The sequence below is a fragment of the Hemicordylus capensis genome, chromosome 3 (genome assembly GCF_027244095.1).
Source record: "Hemicordylus capensis ecotype Gifberg chromosome 3, rHemCap1.1.pri, whole genome shotgun sequence".
NCBI lineage: Eukaryota > Metazoa > Chordata > Lepidosauria > Squamata > Cordylidae > Hemicordylus > Hemicordylus capensis.
This window is the reverse complement of record NC_069659.1, coordinates 53,347,249-53,367,414: the sequence shown is the minus strand read 5'-3', so window position 1 is coordinate 53,367,414 and position 20,166 is coordinate 53,347,249. Positions and strand designations below refer to the sequence as shown.

The 20,166-nt window shown below is 45.1% G+C and overlaps 1 protein-coding gene across 21 annotated transcripts in view; it reads left to right on the top strand.

The window, feature by feature from the left end:
• Nucleotides 1-11,907, top strand: part of ABI3BP (ABI family member 3 binding protein) — a 233,136-nt gene extending 221,229 nt beyond the window's left edge. For 20 of the 21 annotated variants that reach the window (XM_053312005.1, XM_053312018.1, XM_053312009.1 and 17 more), the window contains 5 exons: nt 3,026-3,105; nt 3,891-3,920; nt 5,934-6,095; nt 6,781-6,903; nt 10,175-11,907. In XM_053312005.1, the coding sequence (XP_053167980.1) occupies nt 3,026-3,105; nt 3,891-3,920; nt 5,934-6,095; nt 6,781-6,903; nt 10,175-10,290 (511 nt within the window). In that variant the 3' untranslated portion in view covers nt 10,291-11,907. Of the gene's footprint in view, nt 1-3,025; nt 3,106-3,890; nt 3,921-5,933; nt 6,096-6,780; nt 6,904-10,174 lie in introns of those variants that run through there. The other variant, XR_008320120.1, reaches the window with a different exon arrangement.
• The last annotated feature ends 8,259 nt before the right edge of the window (nt 11,908-20,166 follow it).

Here is a 20,166-nt window from a genome sequence, read left to right as displayed (position 1 = left end):
TGCAAATATATGGTGATGTAACAAATGCATACATGTCTATTTAGCTTGGTGTCCATGCAGCAGAAAGGCCCTACTAATTTTGGCTTCCTGTGAGATATATACACAGCAAATTCTAAAAAATTACTGCTATTCTGTTTTTCAACAACAACAAAATGTTTACATAGAAAAACAGAAGAAGATGGTTCCCAGACTCTAAGGGCCTCATGATCTAAAACAAAACACAAGGGAGGTACCAGCAACAGCATCTTGAGTGGAATGGGGGCATTTGCTCTCCCCCTGCTAAATATAATAAAGCTACCACTTGAAAGGTGCCTCTTTAGCACCTTTCAAGTGCTATTAACCCCACGTTAATAGACATGTATGCACCTGTTACACATGATTTGTTACCAGAGCACTGCCCCCCATTTTGGATTTGATCTTCCATTTCAGGCAGTTGAGATGGTCTTGCATCCCAAAGCATGTGCTTTGAGGCTTGGAAAGGCAGAAACCAGAAACAAGTAGTGTTCTTGCATTTGTAATGAAGCTCAATTGCCAGCCAGGCAATTCAGGCCCTAGATCACAGGAAAGCTGGAATGGACCAACTCAACCACACCCTAATGCAATTGGAGCAATTCCTGGCCAGTTATTCTGCTTTGTGTCACTGCCAGGTAGTACTGGTAGTGCCCCCTTAGCTTCCATGACCCTCAGTACAGGAGCATTAACATAATAGGTCATGATTTTTGTCACTCAGGAAGCCCCTGTTCAGGAGTCTCCCCTACCTCTATGTCACCCAGGAATTTCCCACTCAGAAGCCCCCGTGCCTTTGTTTTCTTTTACTGTGACCTCCTATAATGGATACAAAACCTAGAACTGCATGTACTTTCAGGATTGGGCTGGCTGGCAGACCCTCTGCCCAAGACTGCCCTGGAACTCCCTGCTGAGAGCTTGCCTTTGCACTCCCCGCTGCTCTCTGAACCCAGTGTTTCCAGATGTTGGCTTGGAACATGGGCGTAATGTCCATTGGACAAGGGGGTGCAAGTGTCCCAGGGCCCAGAGGGTCAAGGGGCCCACAAGGGCCCTGCCGCTGCCCCACCCCCGCCCCACTGCCACTTCCCATCTCTTTACCCATGGTGGTGGTGGCAGGCGGGCTTATCCCCCCTCCCCAGCTGGTGTGCAGGCCTCCCCATTCGCCAGCCGGCTCGCCGGCTTCTCTCACACCTGCACCGTTTGAGTAGGGAGAGCGTCACATGCTGTGATGTCACAGCACACAAAGCTCTCCCTACTCAAACTGCACAGGCACGAGAGTAGCCGGTGCACCGGCCTGGGAATGGGGAGGCTTGCGCCGCACTGGCCGGGTAGAAGTCAGCTCGCCTGCCTGCTAAGAAGACAGACTTCCCACCAGCCCACTGAGATGCCTGCCCACTAACCACCACAGGTAAATAAAGGGGGAAGCGCGGTGGTGCCTGGAAGTAAGGGGCATGGCTTCAGCACTAGGGCATGTGCACAAACCCAAAGAAACATTGTCCCTGGGCCAGCAGGAACCTCCCTACGCCACTGGCTTGGAGGATATACCATGCACAAACCTTTCTAGAACCAGGTACCCAGGCACTATAGGATTCCCTTGGAATACATACCACTTGGCAGCCTGGGATATCCTCCAGCACAGTCAATGCCTTGCTCTGCTGGGGAAGCGGAATCTCCAACCCAAGCTCCACTGCCTTCCTTTTTGAGCTTTCATTTTGATCAGCAGAATAGGAAAGGTTTGCAGTGCTCTTCTGTTCTCTCCCTCCTCTCTCTTTTCGCTGTCTTTTCCAACTTCACTTTTCTTGTAAGTGTTTTATTTCAGTCAGCCCCCCACTCTCCGCCTCTCACTGAACAACTTTCAGACCCACTTTCACAGCCAATATTCAATCCCTATTTACTACTACTATTATTATTATTATTATTATTACATTTTATATCGCACTCTTCCTCCAAGGAGCCTAGTGCAGTGTACTACATACTTAGGTTTCTCCACACAACAACCCTGTGAAGTAGGTTAGGCTGAGAGAGAAGTGACTGGCCCAGAGTCACCCAGCAAGTATTCTGGCTGAATGGGGATTTAAACTCGGGTCTTCCCGGTCCTAGTCCAGCACTCTAACCACTACACATGCTGGCCAGACCAGACTCGAACCGGATCAGGCCAGTTCGGTCCGGTACCCCCTCAAACAGCCCCCCCCCTCGGTTCAGTACGGGGGGTTCCGTGGACCTTAAAAAAATTTTTTTTACCCTTCGGGGGAGTTGTTGGAGGCAGCAGGAGGGTCCACTGAGGTTCCCTCTCCCCCTGCCGGCCTCCCTTACAGCCCAAACCAGCCTGTTCGGCTTGCTCTTGGCTGTTCGGGCCTCCCCACGTCAGTGCGGTGGCCATTTTGGAGGCTGATGCACCTGCATAATTGGCCTCTGCATGGCCTGGGTCACGTAGAGGCCAATTGCAGGCACGGCAGCCTCCAAAATGGCCACCGCGCCAGAGGGGAAAGAGCTGGCCAAACAGGCCATTTTGGGCTGTAAGGGAGGCTGGCGGGGGGAGGGGTAACCTCCACAGACACACACACCTCCGCTGCCTCCAACAACTCCCCAAAGGGGGCAAGGTTAAAAAAATTAAAAAAAAAAATTTTTTTTAAAGGTCTGCCTAACCCGAACCGAACTGGGGGAGGGGGGCGAGTTCAAGGGGGTGCCAGACCAAACTGGCCCAGTCTGGTTCAAGTCTGGTCTGGACTTGAACCAAACCGGGCCAGCCAGTTCTGTGCACACCCCTAGTCCAAACAAGTATGATAAGAATGATGCACATGTAGGATAACTACAGTTTTCAACACAGAAAGATAACTATGTAGGGAAATTGTCTTTTTTAGCATTTACATGGCACATTTCCTGAGTACTGAGCACTTTTTCACATCCATTATTTCAGCGGTCCTTACAATAACACTTAAAGATGGGCCAGCTTAATGTGAGATGCTTGAGATCCATAATCAGAAACAGAGTTCATTTTCCCCCTTCGTTTTCCTCCTAGTTATGAATTTGTTGTGATACCTAGCAACCCCCTTGGTGAAGGTCCAAGTAGCGAATCAAAGCCTTTTAAAACTGAGTCAGGTAAGTGTTTCAAGAATCATATCAATTAGCTGCAAACCTCTTTAGCTCTTTTCACTTCTTAATATCTGCCCATGTAGGGGGAAACTGGACAAAGTGAAAATGATTCAGGGGCATGTATCAAGAGACCTTAACATTTCCCCAAATCTTGTATAAGACTAACTTTTTAAACCTGCTCAGAAGGCCTGTTAAAGTTTTCTTCTTATGAACCAGTGCAGTACTGCTATGGGTTTTCTTTAAAAAAACAAACCAGCAGCTACCATACCAATTGTTCATTACATGTCATTAAGTATATGCCTTCAAAATTGCTTTTATCTCATTCTACATTTAATCTCATTCTACACTGACTAGAACCCTATTTACAAATTATGTTCAACGCTTGTACAAATGTACAGTTATTCATACGTTATGTTGAACACAGATACAGCAGTACACTCCCTGTCTGTGCCATGTGTTTGAGTGGCCTGTACCCAGGTACAGTCATTCACACAAACCTATGCGTACAGTCATCTGTACACTCGTACAGCATATTATCTGAATAGGGCTTAGAAGTGTTCCATAAATAACACTTTTTAAAAGTTCTTCCTAGAAGTAGTTCACGGTAGTCCATGAGCAGTTTATTCAATGAATATAGGTTCATGCATTTCTGCCCTGATTTCAAGCAACATTGCTGTTGTACAGGTTATAACTCATGTGAACTTCAGAAAACTGTTGCCAGCATATTTCTGAAATGCTTCAAGTTATTTTGCAGTCTGACAAGTTGCTTGTTTTTTCTTTCTTTTCGTTAGCGGACCCAAGAGTGAGCGAGCCAATTTCAAGTAAGTTCTTTATACATATAGCATACTCTGGTAAGAACATTTTTCTGAGGTGAAATAATTTAATGACAAAATGGATTTGGCATAGACAGGCATTTGAAGATGATTTCACTTTTCAACCTGTGCAGTTTGCAAGAGTTCTTGCCAGTCTAAATGTTGACCTGAGAAGTGCCCAGTCAATGTGATGTGTTGCTCAAAGTGGCAGCTCCAGAGGCTCAGAACCAACAGGCAGAAATGGGCCAAGCACAGCTCATATTTTCTCGGCCCTGTCATTAAATTAAAAATCAGGCCAATGAAATGAATAGGCTGTTTCTCACTTAATAAGTGATTTAACAGAGTGTATGGCAGTGTTCTGCCACTGTGCTATAGAAAATATGCCATCAAAGTCTGCTTCTAGGGATGTGCATGGAACTGGCAGAGGCCGGTTCGAAAGTCAGGGGGGATAACTTTAAGGCTGGGGAAGTGACTAGAAGTAACCTGGGCGCTTGTGCACATTGAATACATGTGTGCGCACATCACACACGTGGGTTATTTCTGGTCTGAGGAGAGGACGGGGCAGCAGGGAGGTACATGGCCGCCCCGCCGGACCAGTTTTACACAGAGCGCCAGTGGGGGAAACATGGCAGTGGGGAGGGTAAGTTCACCCTCTTCTGCCCTCAAAGTTATTCCCCCCGCCTTCAAACTGGCCAAACCACCAGGTGTTCAAACCTGTTTGGAGGCCCATAAAAGGGCCTCCGAACAGGTTCATGCACATTCCCATCTGCTTCCTCAGAGCTCTGAAAACTCTGGATAGCAGTGAAATGCCACCACCAATTTCTATTGGGGAAATAGAGGTCCCTGGTAAAATCCTTAAGAAGCGGGAAAGAAAGATCCAATATAGTTTAAAAGGGTGTGTTTCTTAATTTAATTTAGATGGCTCATCTTGAATGCTGCGTAAAAATATTCTTTCCCATGGCATCTTATTATGTTCATTGCATTAACCTAGAACAGGTTGACTCTACCCTAAAAGGTATATCCTCTCAAAACATTTGCCTCAGCTTATGGTCTCTAGCTATAAAACATTAAGCCCTTTTATAGGTTGGAAGTTGAAACTTAAATTGCTGTACAAATGGTACTTTGTCAAAATCAACATATGCTTAGTATGTTATGGCTTTTACACCTAATGGTTTTTAGGTGAAATTACACTAAAGATTTGTGCTTACAAATTGGTGCAGATAATTTACTGTTAGTGTCTGTTTTCATACGTCCCTGCTCACCATTTACCTGAGTAACTTTCAAAGGAAACATAACTTGTGCTAATAGTGGCAACATGCTGTTACATTCCTTTCACTTGATTTCAGTGGCTGACACGATAAGGAAAATTGCTCAAAGTAGTCCCATTAAATTAAAAGGACAAGTTAGGCATTGTCTTTTTAATTTAAACTAGCAGGGCCAGGCTCAGAGCATCTGCGCCTCCAGCTGGCCTACCCACCACTACTGCCTTTTTCTCCCCCCGCTTTCTGGCTGGCTGGCCGGCCCTCTTCTTCTCCCCCTCTTCTCTGCCCCCGGTGCTTTTCTAGCTGACAGGCCAGCTAGAAGGCCGGCCCGCCACCTCCTCCTGCCCACCTGCCAACTCCCGGCAGCGGCCACCTCCTTCCACCGACCAGGCCAGCCTGCTGCCACCTCCTGCTCCCACCGGCTGAGCCAGCCCATCACTGCCTCCTACTCTGCCGGCCGGCCCGGCCCACCGCCAGCTCCTCCTCCTCCTGATGGCTGGCCCCATCCACCACCACATCCTGCTCCCACCAGCTGGGCCAGCCGGCACCACTATTTTCTCCCCCATTGCTATCTTATCCGGCAGCTGCTCGCGAACTCTCGCAAGAGCTGCCACACATGGGATTAGCAACGGGTATGTTTAAGAGAATTAAATATATAGTTGGAATTACTTTGAGTAATTTTCCTCACATCAGCCAGTGTTTGTCAGACATATCCTTTTGCTTATTAGAGCCAATCGTTTTATTTGTTGTTGCTTTACAGTGGGGAAAGATGCAATCTGGACTGAAATCAGATTCAAATCTGATACCTATTCGGAATGCAAGGGGAAACAATTTGTCAAGAGGACCTGGTACAAGAAGTTTGTCGGTGTACAACTGTGTAACTCCCTGAGATACAAAATTTACCTCAGTGATTCACTTACAGGTATGCAGTCAAAGGCGTGCCCTTCGCGGCACATGCGCTTGTCTTCGCTGCTGGTGCGCGCGCACACACCATAACATATGTGGTGCACGTGCGCCAGCGGCGAAGACAAGCGCGCACGCCGTGATGGGCGCATGCGCGCCACCAGCTCTTCCTGCTTTTCAGCTCACAAGGACAACGACGGGGGCAGGGGCGGCAGGGAGGAACTCTGCCGCCCCAAGAACCTTTGGGAAAGCGCTAGCGGCGGGGGGGGGGAGTACTACCACCACCCCCTTAAAGACACACACACACCCCGGGCCGAACCGAACCCCCGGAATTCTGGACCAGTTCGGAGACCTTGACAATGGCCTCCGAACTGAACCATGCACACGACTAGTATTTTGTGGCTGACATTTTGTAGCTGTCACCTGCCCACTATATTCTTTACACCCCCTGGTGAGTAAGACTTCCAAGGTATCCACAAACATTCAGCTGAAGATGGAGACCAGTGGACTGGATTTAGCCATGTTGCTGATTGGTATAATTATAGTATATTTTACATGGTGCATGTGCTGTTCTGTTGGGGCCAATAGCTATTTAGAATTTGGCTTGTCTTCCCTTTTTAGAAAGGCCACAAATATTTATCTAACCTTGTTTTAATGGTTGCTGTCTTTGTTTAATCTTTTAAAGGTGTTCTTAATATTTCCAGGTACATTTTATAATATAGGAGATCAGAGAGGACATGGAGAAGATCATTGTCAATTTGTTGATTCATACTTAGATGGAAGGACAGGGCAACAGCTTCGTTCAGAACAACTACCTACTAAAGATGGTACGTTTTAAATGGTTTATGTGTTCCCAGATTTACCCATGTACATGCCCTTTAATTTAGTAAACTATCCAGCAGAGCTGTCAGTTTCCTCTTTCAATTACTTGTTAGTATTACTTAGAATAAAAAGGTATGGATAATCAGCCTTCAACCGTTTCAGTCATAAGTATGACCTGAGCATTGAATTTGGGAAAATGAAGAGAGAAAAGAAAACTTGGTGGCCCATTTACAGCCCAGCAAAACACAGGGGGTTCAGTATGGCCTGTACTACTCAAACACCACCCATGGTATTGCAGAACAGCCGTGTTCCACTGCAACTTAAAACTGCACAAGCACAGATGCCCGTTATTTCCAATGGATGACATATTACACAACTGTGCTGGTATATTTTATGCCACAGTGGAACAGGGCTGAACAGCAACACCATGGGCAGAGTTTTGTTTGTTCGTTTGTTATTTTATTTATTAGATTTCTATACTGCCCTTCCAAAATGGCTCAGGGCAGTTTACAGCACGATAAAAACAATTAAAACAAGTTAACAATTAAAATCAAACTATTAAAACACAGTAAAACCAATTAAACAGCTAAAATCCCTGGAAATCAGGGCAACAATTTAAAACAGTTTGTCAATCATTTAAAAACGCTGGAAGGCCAGACCAAACAGATAGGTTTTAAGGGCTCTCCTGAAGGACAGTAATGATCTCAAATTACGAATATCTGCCGGGAGTGCATTCCACAGCCCAGGAGCAGCTACAGAGAAGGCCCGCCTCTGCGTCGCCACCAGACGAACCAGTGGCAACTGGAGACAGACCTCCTCAGATGATCTTAAGGTGCGGTGGGGATCATGTAGAAGAAGGCGCTCTCTTAGATAACTTGGACCTAAGCCATTCAGGGCTTTAAAGGTAATAACCAGCACTTTGTATTTTGCCCGGAAACATATCGGCAGCCAGTGCAACTGTTTCAAAACAGGCATAATATGGTTTCTCCGGGTTACCCCAGAGACCAATCTGGCTGCCACATTCTGAACTAACTGAAGTTTCCGGACTACGTACAAAGGCAGCCCCACGTAGAGCACATTGAAATAGTCGAGCCGGGAGGTTACCAGCTGATGCACCACTGTTTTGAGGTTATCCTCTTCAAGGAATGGGAGCAGCTGTCGAATCGGTCAAAGCTGATAGAAAGCAATCCTGGCCATGGCCTCCACCTGAGATTCCAGGGTGAGGCCTAGGTCCAGAAGTACTCCCAAGCTGCACACCTGCTCTTTCTGGGGGAGTGTAACCCCATCCAGCACAGGAAGATCTAACTCACCCCTCAGATTTTGAGGGGTACTCCCAAGCACACCCAGAAGCACTCCCAAGCTGCACACCTGCTCTTTCTGGGGGAGTGTAACCCCATCCAGCACAGGAAGATCTAACTCACCCCTCATATTCTAAGCCCCCACAATGAGCACCTCCATCTTGCTTGGGTTCAGCTTCAATTTGTTCTCCCTCATGCAGCCCATTACTGCCTGTAGGCAGGCATTTAGGGAATGAGTGCCATTTCCTGAAGATGAAAAGGAGAAGTAGATTTGGGTGTCATCAGCATACTGATAACACCCAGCACCAAATCTCCTGATGACATCACCCAGTAGTTTCATGTAGATATTAGAAAGCATTGTTGACAGAATGGAGCCCTGGGGGACTCCATATAACAGCTCCCGTTTTGAGGAGCAACTTTCACCAAACTCCACCATCTGGAATCTCCCCAAGAGATAGGAGCGGAACCATTGCAAAGCAGAGTTGGATACACACGCAGCAGTGCCGATGGTGTCCATATTTCCCTGCACTGTATGTGAGCCAAGTGGGTGTTTTTTTGTTTTTTGTTTAAACTTTCAACCATTTTAACAAACTATAAAAAACTATTTTGCTCCAGTGGCAAAACATGTTGGTTTGGAGAGTAACATACCAATATCTGTGTGAATTCCACTTGAGATTATTTTAATGGAAAGCAGTATATAAATCAAATAAATAAATAAATTCCAGGCAAAAGGAAGTGATTGAGCAAAGTTGTATTGGTAGACTCTTAAAAAATAAAAGTCTAGGAAACCACTGGCTTAAGGCAGCTTTATGCAGCTAGAGAATGCTTTGATACTGTTCAGTTGACTAAGGCCCTATTCACATGTTATATTCAATGCATGAACAATCTTTGTAGTGTGTGTACAGATATGTACACATGCACAGTTATTCACATTACTTTGTTCAAAACACCTATTGTAGTACATTTCTTATCTGTACCCTGCATTTGAAGAGGCCTATATCTAGGTTCACTTTTAAAATGAACACATACATAGTCATACACACAAAGAAATATGTGTGGTGACACTTGTGTGCACATACAATGTTGTTGCTATTATTATTGGCCCACATGATGCGCAAGACAATGCCAGCATTCCTGACTGGCCAGCACTGTTGCACACAAAGAAGCCAGCCCAGCAATGTTGTGCAAGAACACAGTTGTGCAATGGCTTAAAATGCCATGCCCACACTTGAGCAGTGGAACTTGCATTCTATATGTGCATGCCCATCATACTTGATAGGCCCAGTCTTCTTTTGTAGCTGAGTTGCCATATCTTAGTGCAAAAAGTGAAAAATGGCCTTCAGCATTAGGTGTTTAAGATACCACACATTTGCAAACAGAAGTTTGTTCACATATTACACTAAAGGATACTATTCATACACGCAGCAGAAACCATTCTAAGGGAGGCCAGCCTGGTTTCTGCTGTGCGTATGAACCACCGGACTCAGGTGGCAAACCTATGTAGTCTCCTAGTTAGAGGTTAGGAGAGCGAGCACTCTTCTAACCCAGTTTTTATGGTTGTGGCAGCCATGGCGGGCACACTCAGTATGTGTGTGTGTGTGGGGGGGGTTCCCAATAATGCAACACACACTGACGTGGTGTATTATTGGGGCTCGGGGGGGCAGGATGCCACACAGTGGCGCTTCCCTACACCCAACCCCCCAGAGCGGCAAAGCATGGCATAGGTCACCCACAGGAGAGCTGCTGCTCATCTAGGTGGGCAATCCACCCACCCAGCACCATCCCTGTGATTGTCTGCAGGGAGGTAAGCACTTTTGGGCTTCCTCCCCACAAAAGAGTATAGCCCTTTTCACCAGTTGTGAGAAGGGCTTCAAGATATTTTTACAAGTGCATGCTTAACATTGGAAAGTGTGATTCAGCCCTTCGATGTTCTGCCTCTACTAAGCTATGGCTCCCCCTCCCATTTTGTTTTAACCAGGGTTTTTTAGAGCTTTTCGCCAGGAACCTGTCAAGTTTGGAAAAATAGGAGCTGAAACACACACTAACTATGTTCATTGGTATGAGTGTGGAACTACAATACCTGGGAAATGGTAGAACAAGCCATGAACTGGTTTTTGAAAGAGTGCATCCAGCTATGACATCAACAAGCTCAGAGATGGAAACCTGTCATGATAGTATACTTGTCATACGGAAAATACTGTGTTAACTGTTAGCCTTGGCTGCTTAATAGTTGTTGCCCATTAATACAGATCTGTTGTAGGATGAGTAAGAACATGTCATAAATAATGTTTTGGGAAGCTGGCTCCCTAATTAGTCTCTTATGGTACCATCTACATGTTGTAGTTTATTATTTATGATGGTTGTGACATTTTGGAGGCACCTTTTTGAAAAGTTGATTTTAAAAAGCAAGTATGTATTCTACATTTTATTGATGTATACTGCCAAAGCTCATCTTCTACGTTCTTTTCAAACACTTAAATTATTCAGTCAAGTTCCTGAAAACCTTTCTGCCACTTCATATGTCCAGACAGAAAATATGTAATTCTCCAACTCCATTTGAACATTCTAGAAAACTGCTGATACTATATAGGTCTGCATCTAGACAAGACAGTCTGCATTAATTTTTTTTAGTTGTAAACATATACTACTGTCAGAATTTTGTGACTGAGTCCATCTGCTTAATCATTCTACCACCTATCTGTACATGATGTGCAGCAAAATCTTCCTTACCACTTTGCAAGATGATCCTAGTTTGTCTATAGGGGCTCTGGCTCTCATGAGCTGCCAGGTTTTGATAGAATAAGCAAGTGCTGTTTACAGTGTAGCATTAAAGGTTACTCCTCCAGTCAAAGGTCTTGTGCTCCTGGAGCTGTATGGAATTTAGTTTGGGGCAATTACAACTAGTTGCAAGCTGCATGTCTTTATATAGTCTTGCTTTTCTATAGTGAATTAAACTTAGCTGCTGCCTAAGTAGTAAAATTCAACCACCTTCTGTTGCTATAACAGTAAAAAAATATATATATAAAGCCTTAAAATCTGATCACTACCATAACAGTGGAGTAAAAACTCAAGGCCACTTGTCAATAAGTTTTGTGTTCTGGTATGGATATTCAAGTACATATACCAAACCACTTGTGAATGATGTGTATTTAACATAGGCAGAAGCAGATGCTCAGTTTTCTCTTATTCACTGCTTCCAGGGAAAGTTACCTTCAAAACATCTGTGCACCATTCATAGCTGACAGAGTATGCATGAGAAGCAGCAAACTGCTTGGCAAATCAAGAATAAGCAAGTTTACATATACTCTTGACAAGCTAGTATGATCATGCAGTTTTGAGTCAAGTGTAGATCCATACAGAGGTTAAATGAGATAGTGTATAGAATAATTGCTGCCAAAGCATACAAAACCAACTACATTTTTTTCAATGTACTCTTTATATAAAATTGAGGAGTATTGCAATATGTTTTGAGAATGAAAAATGGAGACTATGAAAGTGGCTCAGTCCTTCCCCTTTAAACAAAGTGCTATATTTGTATTGCTTGAACATTTACACACTATATATAAAGAGATGTAGGTTTTAAAGGTGTTTATTCAATGTATTAAAATATGAATCTTGCAACAAGGAATATTGGATTGGTTGTTTATAAATTTTTCTTCTAAGTACATTGCAGGTACACTGTACTCTTAATAAAGTATTTTTAATCATAAATAGTTTTGAGCAATTGGTATGTCGAGACCCACGACTGAAAAATAACTGGAAACTTCAGATATGTGTTGTGAAAACAACATTTCTCTCTCCTTGAAAGGTCTTCCTATATGATTTAGGGAAGATTCAGATGACTATTTTGAGCATGATTGTTCAGATTGGTACAATGCATCAAAACTGATGGTGAGACCAGGGCTTGCCCCATCCTGCCTCAACCAAACTTTTTAAACATGAGCCAGAATACAACCACTCAGTTGAGACAGTGGCATGTCACAAAAGCACCTGCAAGAGTACGCAAAGTTGCAATGGATGTTATACAGCCACAACAATTTGTGCATTCATGACACCTTCAGAAAGGCTACTGTGAGTCCTATGGTTCAAATCATTAACACCCCGAGCTGATCCTGCTGGTGGTAGCTCCCGCCCCCCCTGCCCACACACAAGCAATTGCTTCAGCCCGCTGGGAGCCTGAATAAGGCAAATTATCAAAAATGGCCCATGCCAACTATCACAGCCCGGGATTATTTAATTACATCAATTACTCCTTAAAGTATAAAAATTGTAGTTCTAATTTTCCAAGGGCAGGGCTTTAGGGTAGAAAATATATACATACTGGATTTGCACTACCACATACATGAAAAGGAGTCTGGCAGATTTAATTGTTGCTATATCAGTTATTGTCTAGTATGTGAACTTGAGTGTAGAGCAACAGGACACTTTTTAAAAAAAGATATCCCTATGTATTTAGTGAGCCACCTAATGGCATAGTGAGGAAATGACTTGCCTAGCAAGCAAGAGGTTGCTGGTTCGAATCCCTCTTATCAGGCAGCAGTAATATAGGAAGATGCTGAAGAGGCATCATCTCATATTGCACATGAGATGGCAATGGTAAACCCTTCCTGTATTCTACCAAAGAAAACCACGGGGCTCTGTGGTCACCAGGAGTCAACACCAACTCAAGGGCACAACTTTATTTTATGTACCGAGTAACAATGCATCTTAAAAGCAAGCAAGTTGTCAAGTGCTTAGGGATAACTTTTTAAACAATATTTTAGATTGATTGCTTCTTTCAGCAAAAGAAAAATGTGACCATTTATATACTCCTAAGCAGACATTTCATTCAAATACAATTAGTGGATTTTGTTTACAGAATGTTCTATGAGCATATGGCTTATGAGAACAGAAGAGTTTTCACTCTCCACCATCCCCTTCATTGAGCTTCTGTGGTCTGCAGCCATTAATTTAGCAGTCACTCATCCCAGTCCAACAATCTGTTTCAAGCATGGGGCATATCCTCAAGAGCTTTCTTTTCATTAACAACAAAGATGTGTGCAATCTGTCCTGCACTGGATGAGCAAGTCCACAGCTCCGTGTGCGCTTCAGGCACTAGATTGGCACAACTGTCATAAATGGTTAGTTAATAACCCATTAAAGTTTTTCTGCAAGTATGTGTAGTCTTTATTCAGCCATTCAAGAATCTTAGCCCTTTCCCCACTGACCTATGCAAGAATAAGCACAGATTCATTTGTGTGTCCCACCCCCCACCATCATGGCCTTCCTTGGAGCTGTACTGTTGCCAGCACTGCCATTCTGCAGGCTCCCAGAAGCCTCTCTGCTTATGTTTGGGACTACAGGCTTGTAGTTCCCACTCTTAACATGCTCAGGAGCCCCTCAGAATCATGAGATATGCCAACAAATGGGAACAGGTTACTTAGCAGGCAGTGGGACGATCACCCCCAGGTTCACGGCTACCAAGCAAATTGTAAGGGGATTAGCCTCGTGCCCTACCCTATATTGGGAATGCCTAAGCAGACCCGAGTTAGCTTTCAAGTTAACTCCACTTTCAAGGTCTTTCTCTCCAAAGACTGACCCTTCCCCCTCCTCTGTGTTTGCCTCAAACAAGCTAACACTAATCATCTCAGCAAGAAAAGCAGATAAGGCGCTGTGAACGCTACTCCCTTCCCCATCACAATAGAGCTAAGTGGGCATTAGGAACTCAGGAGATGACCTCATTAAAAATAGTGATTGGTTTACTGGGTCCTTCCGACAAACAGGTTGCTTACTTGTAACAGATGATCTGGAGATGATCCGTTGTATTCATAACATTGAGTTCTGCGCCTGCACAGTGATCTCACAGACTAACTAACTAGCTCCTCATGGCGCCTCGAACTGCCATGCACGTGACCGTGCTCCTACTATCCCTTGCAGTTGGGGCACGTCATACTCAGTTTCTGGTAGTCCGCCAGTTGCCGTTTTTGGCGATCCCACAATGCTTATGAGTTCATGTCCTGCCTCCTATACTGCAGGGAGGTTTGGGCGGGTTTTATGAATACAACGGATCACCTCCAGATCATCTGTTACAGGTAAGCAACCTGTTTATCTGGATTGTGATCCGTTGTATCCATAACATTGGGTGATTAGCCAGCTACTACCCAGGTGGTAGGTCACTGTTCATGGCAGGACTTGCTTTAGAACTCCACGCCCAAATTCTCCCTCCTTCATTTGTCTCAAATCAATTGCGTAATGTCTTATGAAGGGCTGGCTCGAAGACCATGTCGCTGTCCTGCAGATCTCTGCCATTGAAATTCCTGCTAGGCTTGCAGCTGAGGATGCATAAGCCCTAGTGGCATGTGCTGTAATTGTTGTGGGCGGCATTATGCCTTGGTCCACATAAGCTAACTTTATCGTCTGTACAAACCATTGGGCTAGGCGCTGCCTGGAAGCAGGACAGCCCCTAAATTTCCCTTTGTATAGTACAAACAGTTTCTTGATCTTGCACAGATGTCTGGTAGCATCCAAGTAGAAAAGTAGCGTGCGCTGGACATCCAAAGAGTGCATGTCCCTTTCTAGTTGTGTCTCCGGCTTCTGAAAGAAGGTGGGCAGCACTATATCTGCATTGATATGAAACTCTGATGTTATCTTTGGCCGAAAGTGTGGGTCCAAGCGCATTATAACCTTGTGTGGGTAAATCCGCGTGTACGGCCGATCCACCCTAAGGGCTGCAAGCTCGCTGACTCTTCTTGCTGTGGTGATTGCAATCAAAAACACAGTCTTCAAAGTCTTTAACCACAGGGAAGCCTTGGCCGTTGGCTCGAAACAAAACGTGCAGTACTAATGTCAGATTCCATTGTTGTTGTGGTTTCTGCAACGATGGGAGTAAATTATTCAACCCCTTGACAAAGCTCTTGCATTCTGGATGGGAAAACACTGTAGAGCCCTCCCATCCCTTATGTTCTGAAAAGATAGCCGACAAATGTACCTTCAAAGAAGCATTTGCCAATCCTGCCATTTTCAAAGTCGTCATATATAGTAGTACTTGATTGATAGTGGCTTTCTTTGGGAAAAACCCATGGCGTTTAGCATAAATTTTAAATCTTTTCCATTTGCTGTTATAATTCAAGCGCATGGAGCGCTTCCTATTATTCAGTAGTATCTTCCTTGATAACCTATGCGCCACGCCGTTAGCTTCAAGGTTTCTTGTTGAGGGTGATGAATTGTCCCGCGGTTCTGAGTCAGCAAACCCAGGTGCCCTGGAAATCTGTGGTAAACTCCCTTCAATAGCCGGAGCACCGATGGGAACCACTGCAGTCTTGGCCACCACGGTGTGATTAAGATCCCCCTCGTGGCATCCCGCAGCATCTGGGAGACTACTCGCATTATTAGCAGTTGTGGTGGGGAAAGGTAGAACAGGTCTTTGTTCCATCTGATTTGGAACGCATCTCCCATAGAATTTCTGCCAAGACCTGCACACGAGCAATATCTCCGACATTTTCTGTTCACAGCAGTCGCAAACAGATACACATTGGACCAACCCCACTTGTTGAAGACTGCTCTCAGATAGTCCATGTTCAACTCCCATTCATGGCACTGGTCCTCCAACAGTGTTCGGCTGAGGATATCTGCTTGAACATTGTCTGTCCCCTTGATATGTAATGCAGTCGGAATTATGGCCCGAGCTATGCACCAGGACCAGATCTGTTGGCTTAATAGACTTAGTGAGTGTGACACTGTTCCACCTTGTTTGTTCAGGTACGCTATTGTTGTGGTGTGGTCTTGGTGTATCTGTACCACTTTCCCCTGCAACAGCGGTTGAAAAGCCTTCAGTGCTAAGAATACAGCAAGGAGTTCAAGATAATTTATGTGTCTTCTTTGCTGGTGCATGGACCACCGTCCCTGCACTTGATTGTGTTGATAATGAGCACCCCAACTGTATAGGGAGGCATCCATCGTGAGTACACATAGGGATGAGTGGCTGGAATGGGACACCCATTCGCATGTTGGCTGCTACTGTCCACCAGTTTAGAGACCTCAGTACTGGGAGTGTAAGTGTAAGCATCTTTTGTTGGCTGTCGCAATTCGGTCGAAAGTTGCTGAGATACCACAACTGAAGTGTCCGCATATGCAAACGTGTGTTGTCGACTGTTGAATTGCAGGACGCCATGAGACCCATGAGTCTCTGCACTGCCACTGCTGGCTGTCGTGGCTGCCTTTGGAACAACTGCACAATGTTCTTGATCTGCACGTATCTGGCCTCTGGCAGGTATGCTCTCTTTTCTTGCATATCCAACTCCGCACCTATATAGCTCACCCTTTGCTGGGGTTGCAATCTGGATTTCTTTAAATTTACGTTGATGCCCAGATCTTTCAGGCGGCGGAGCACAAACTGGATCTGCGAAAGCAACTCTTCTTTCTCTTCGTGTACCAGAAGCCAATTGTCCAAATAAGGATAAACCATTATCCCTCTTGTTCTTAAGAATGCTATGGCCACTGCCATTACCTTAGTGAATACTCGTGGAGCCGTGGAGAGGCCGAACGGCAAAACCACATACTGGTATGCTGTTATCTCCTACAGTGAACTGTAGGAACTTTTGATGTTTCTCGTGTATCCCTATATGAAAATATGCGTCTTTCAAATCTAGGGTCACTGCCCATTCTTCTCGAACTAGGAGATGTAGAATCCTCTGCAGGGTAATCATCCTGAACTTCCTGGTGTCTACACAGCAGTTCAGGTCCCTCAGATCCATAATCGCTCGTATACTCCTCCCCATCCTTCTTGGGGATCTGAAAATAACGGGAATAAAATCCCCGCATCCTGTCCATCCACTCTACTTGCACGATAGCTTTCTTTTCCAATAACACTTGTATTTCGTCCGATAGCACCTGGGTCTGTCTGGTGTACCTGACTCACTGAAAAGGTGGCAAAGCTTTGAACTCTATCGCACAGCCAGACCTTATAATTTTCAAGACCCACTGATCTGATGTTCTATTGTGCCATGCTTGAGCATGGCTTGCCAGCTTGATGGATATGCCGGCATGCACAAGACCGGTGTTGTTGGCCTTGGGTACTAAAGCTTGTGTCATCGTGCGTTGTTGGAGTGGATGGATCTGTCCATCAAAGAGACTGTTTTGATTGGTCTTTGTTCTGCTTTTGTCCCCTCTGATGCTGAGTGTAGGGTTTGTTGCACTGGTACGGCTTGTACTACCTCCTGTATTCCCTCCTTTCTTGCTTGTATGCATATCATGCTTGTTGCCGTCCGTATGATCAGTTACGTGGCATCTGTCCGCTTCCTGCTGCAGCCATGAAAGTCTTAGCTGTGAATTTTGACTGCTTCCATGTTTGCATGGTGGAATCCGTGGTCTCGGCAAATAGCCCTTTGCTATCAAACGGTAAATGTTCCACTCTATCTCACATTTCCTGCTGTAAGTTTGTTGATCGAAGCCATGCATGGTGGCGCAGCGTTATTGCCGTGGTCATTGCTCTAGATTCCGTCTCCGCTGCATGCTTAAATGTGCTAAGCAAATGTCTCGTCACAACTGTGGTCTTTTCATATGTTTGTTTGAAATGGTCTTGAAACTCCCCGGGTGTCATAGTAGCGGAGTCCTGAAACAGAACATCCCATAGGTGATGCCCATACCTTGCTAGGCATGCTGAATAGTTGGTTAACTTTATTGCCAAAGTTGAGGTGGCATAGACTCTTTACACTGCTGACTAGCACAGTCCACCAGAGGAGGGTCTAGCCCTGTTACTGAGGCTTTCAAGACCGACCCTGATGCCGACACCGTGGGTATCGGTGTCAATGTCGACGTGGAGGGTCTTGGTGTCAGAGGGCGCAGCGCATCGTCATAAAGCGCAGCCCTCATCTCAGTGCCCTGTTCTTTAAAGTTTGTTTAGAAAACGAAGAGCAGATCTTACAGCTCACTGGGTTATGCTGCTCTCCTAGGCATAATAAGAACGCATCGTGTCTGTTTTTGGTATAATTTCACGCGGCACTCAGAGCAGCGTTTGAAAGTAGTCTTGGGTTTGGCAGACATAGCCTCAGACATCATTTGTATGCTTTTTGTTGTAAGGCAAATCCAAAAACGTTATTCATGTACAGTCCAATGTCCAAACTATCCGATTCACTGGTCGCTTTCCGTTCCGAGTCGTTATCCAAAAAACAATTCTTTCCTTAGGAGCAAATAGTCCGAAGGTGTAGACACAACAGCGGTCTAACAGAAACTGAGTATGACGCGCCCCAACTGCAAGGGATAGTAGGAGCATGGTCATGTGCATGGCAGTTGGAGGCGCCACGAGGAGCTAGTTAGTCAGTCTGTGAGGTCACTGCGCAGGCGCAGAATCCAATGTTATGGATACAATGGATCACGATCCAGATCTAACAGATACCATCCTTGCACATCTGTTCATCCATTTACATACAGGTTGTTCTTGACCATTCATGCCATTGTGTTTTACTCCAACACAGCAAACAAAGGTAGTGGATCCTTTTGAGATGCACCATAATTTCCCTCCTCAGGAAGGAGTGGACGGTATTTCCCCTCAGGGCACATTTTGGCAATAACTAGCCCTGGTTTCATGAACCAGTGTGCTTCATTTTATCTCTATACCTTGGAGTCACCCACTGTATGGGCAACTGACCCGACACCAGCCATAACACTAGGCCGTGTCTTGCTCTTCGCACCATTCATGCTCTCAGCCTCCAGATCAGCCTTCCTTGCTCACCCGATCTACCCAGGACACCTTGCTGCTACAAGCAGCTGGCTACACAAGAAGATACCTTTTGGATTTACCCTTGCTGCCTAACCCCTGAACTGTGGTCGTTTCTCCACTGCTGCCTCCCAGTTCCATGCCTGAGGAAAGAGGTCCTGCAGTTGTGCCAGAGCCCCAAGGTCCACTCACCACTAAACAGAAGGACGAGGTTGTATAATCACTGCACCCCTCTGGGCTCTTCCTATCCCTGCTCTTTCTTAAATCCAAAAACCTGTTTCTTTGAAGCCTTTTTTTCTCTAGCCAGCATGGAAGTCATTTAATTTGGACACCAAGCTTAATTGCCTCTTCGCAAGTCATTTGGTTTATCTCTGTAACATATTTTTAGTAGTAATATTGCTTTAATCTTATTCCAATGTACCCCTAAACTTTCAAATAAAACCTTACTTGATTTTGAACTTCAACCTGTCAGTTCATTTCCCCAAGATCAGAACTTTGCACAAATTTATTCTGACGTGGGACTGCTCCACTTTAGCTTGTTAATTCCTCCACATAAGCCCAAATGCATTTAGGGGTGTTCACCAGTCACCCCAGAGCAGTTCCATTAACAGTGCTCATGTGGACAATGGACAATTATAATGTATGGAGATTCAGCTGTTTCTTCAGCTAATTGGCAAGAGTTAGATCTGTGTTTATTCAGTTTACATGTTCATCATTCACTCACATTTTTAGCCTACTTTCCAGTAGGCTTATGAGATCACCCAGCTTTCTGTCTGTGTCCATGTGTCCAACTTTGCAGCACCTGGACCAATATGAACCAAATCAGCTACAGCTGTAGGGACACCTCAACTGTGTAGTTTGTGATGTCATCCACACCCATTCAAGATGGTGGACATGTAAACTTTTGAAGTGGAAATGGCCAAACTTGTGAACCACTTAACCAATTAGAACCAAATTTGCTACAGCTGTAGGGACACATAGGGATGCCCTAATGGCATGGTGTGTGGTGATGTCATCCACTCCAATTCAAAATGACAGCCACATGAACATCTGAGGCACAAGCAGGCTAATGTGGGGACTGCCTAACCCATTTGAACCAAATTGGTTACAGTTGCAGTGAGTGAAACACAGGAACACCTCAATGGCATAGTTTGTGATGTCATCCACCCCAAGTGGACATGTGAATTTTTGAAGCACAAGTGCACTAACTTGAGGACTGTCTAACCAATTTGAACCAAATTTGGTATAGTTGTAGTGAGTGACACACAGGGACACCT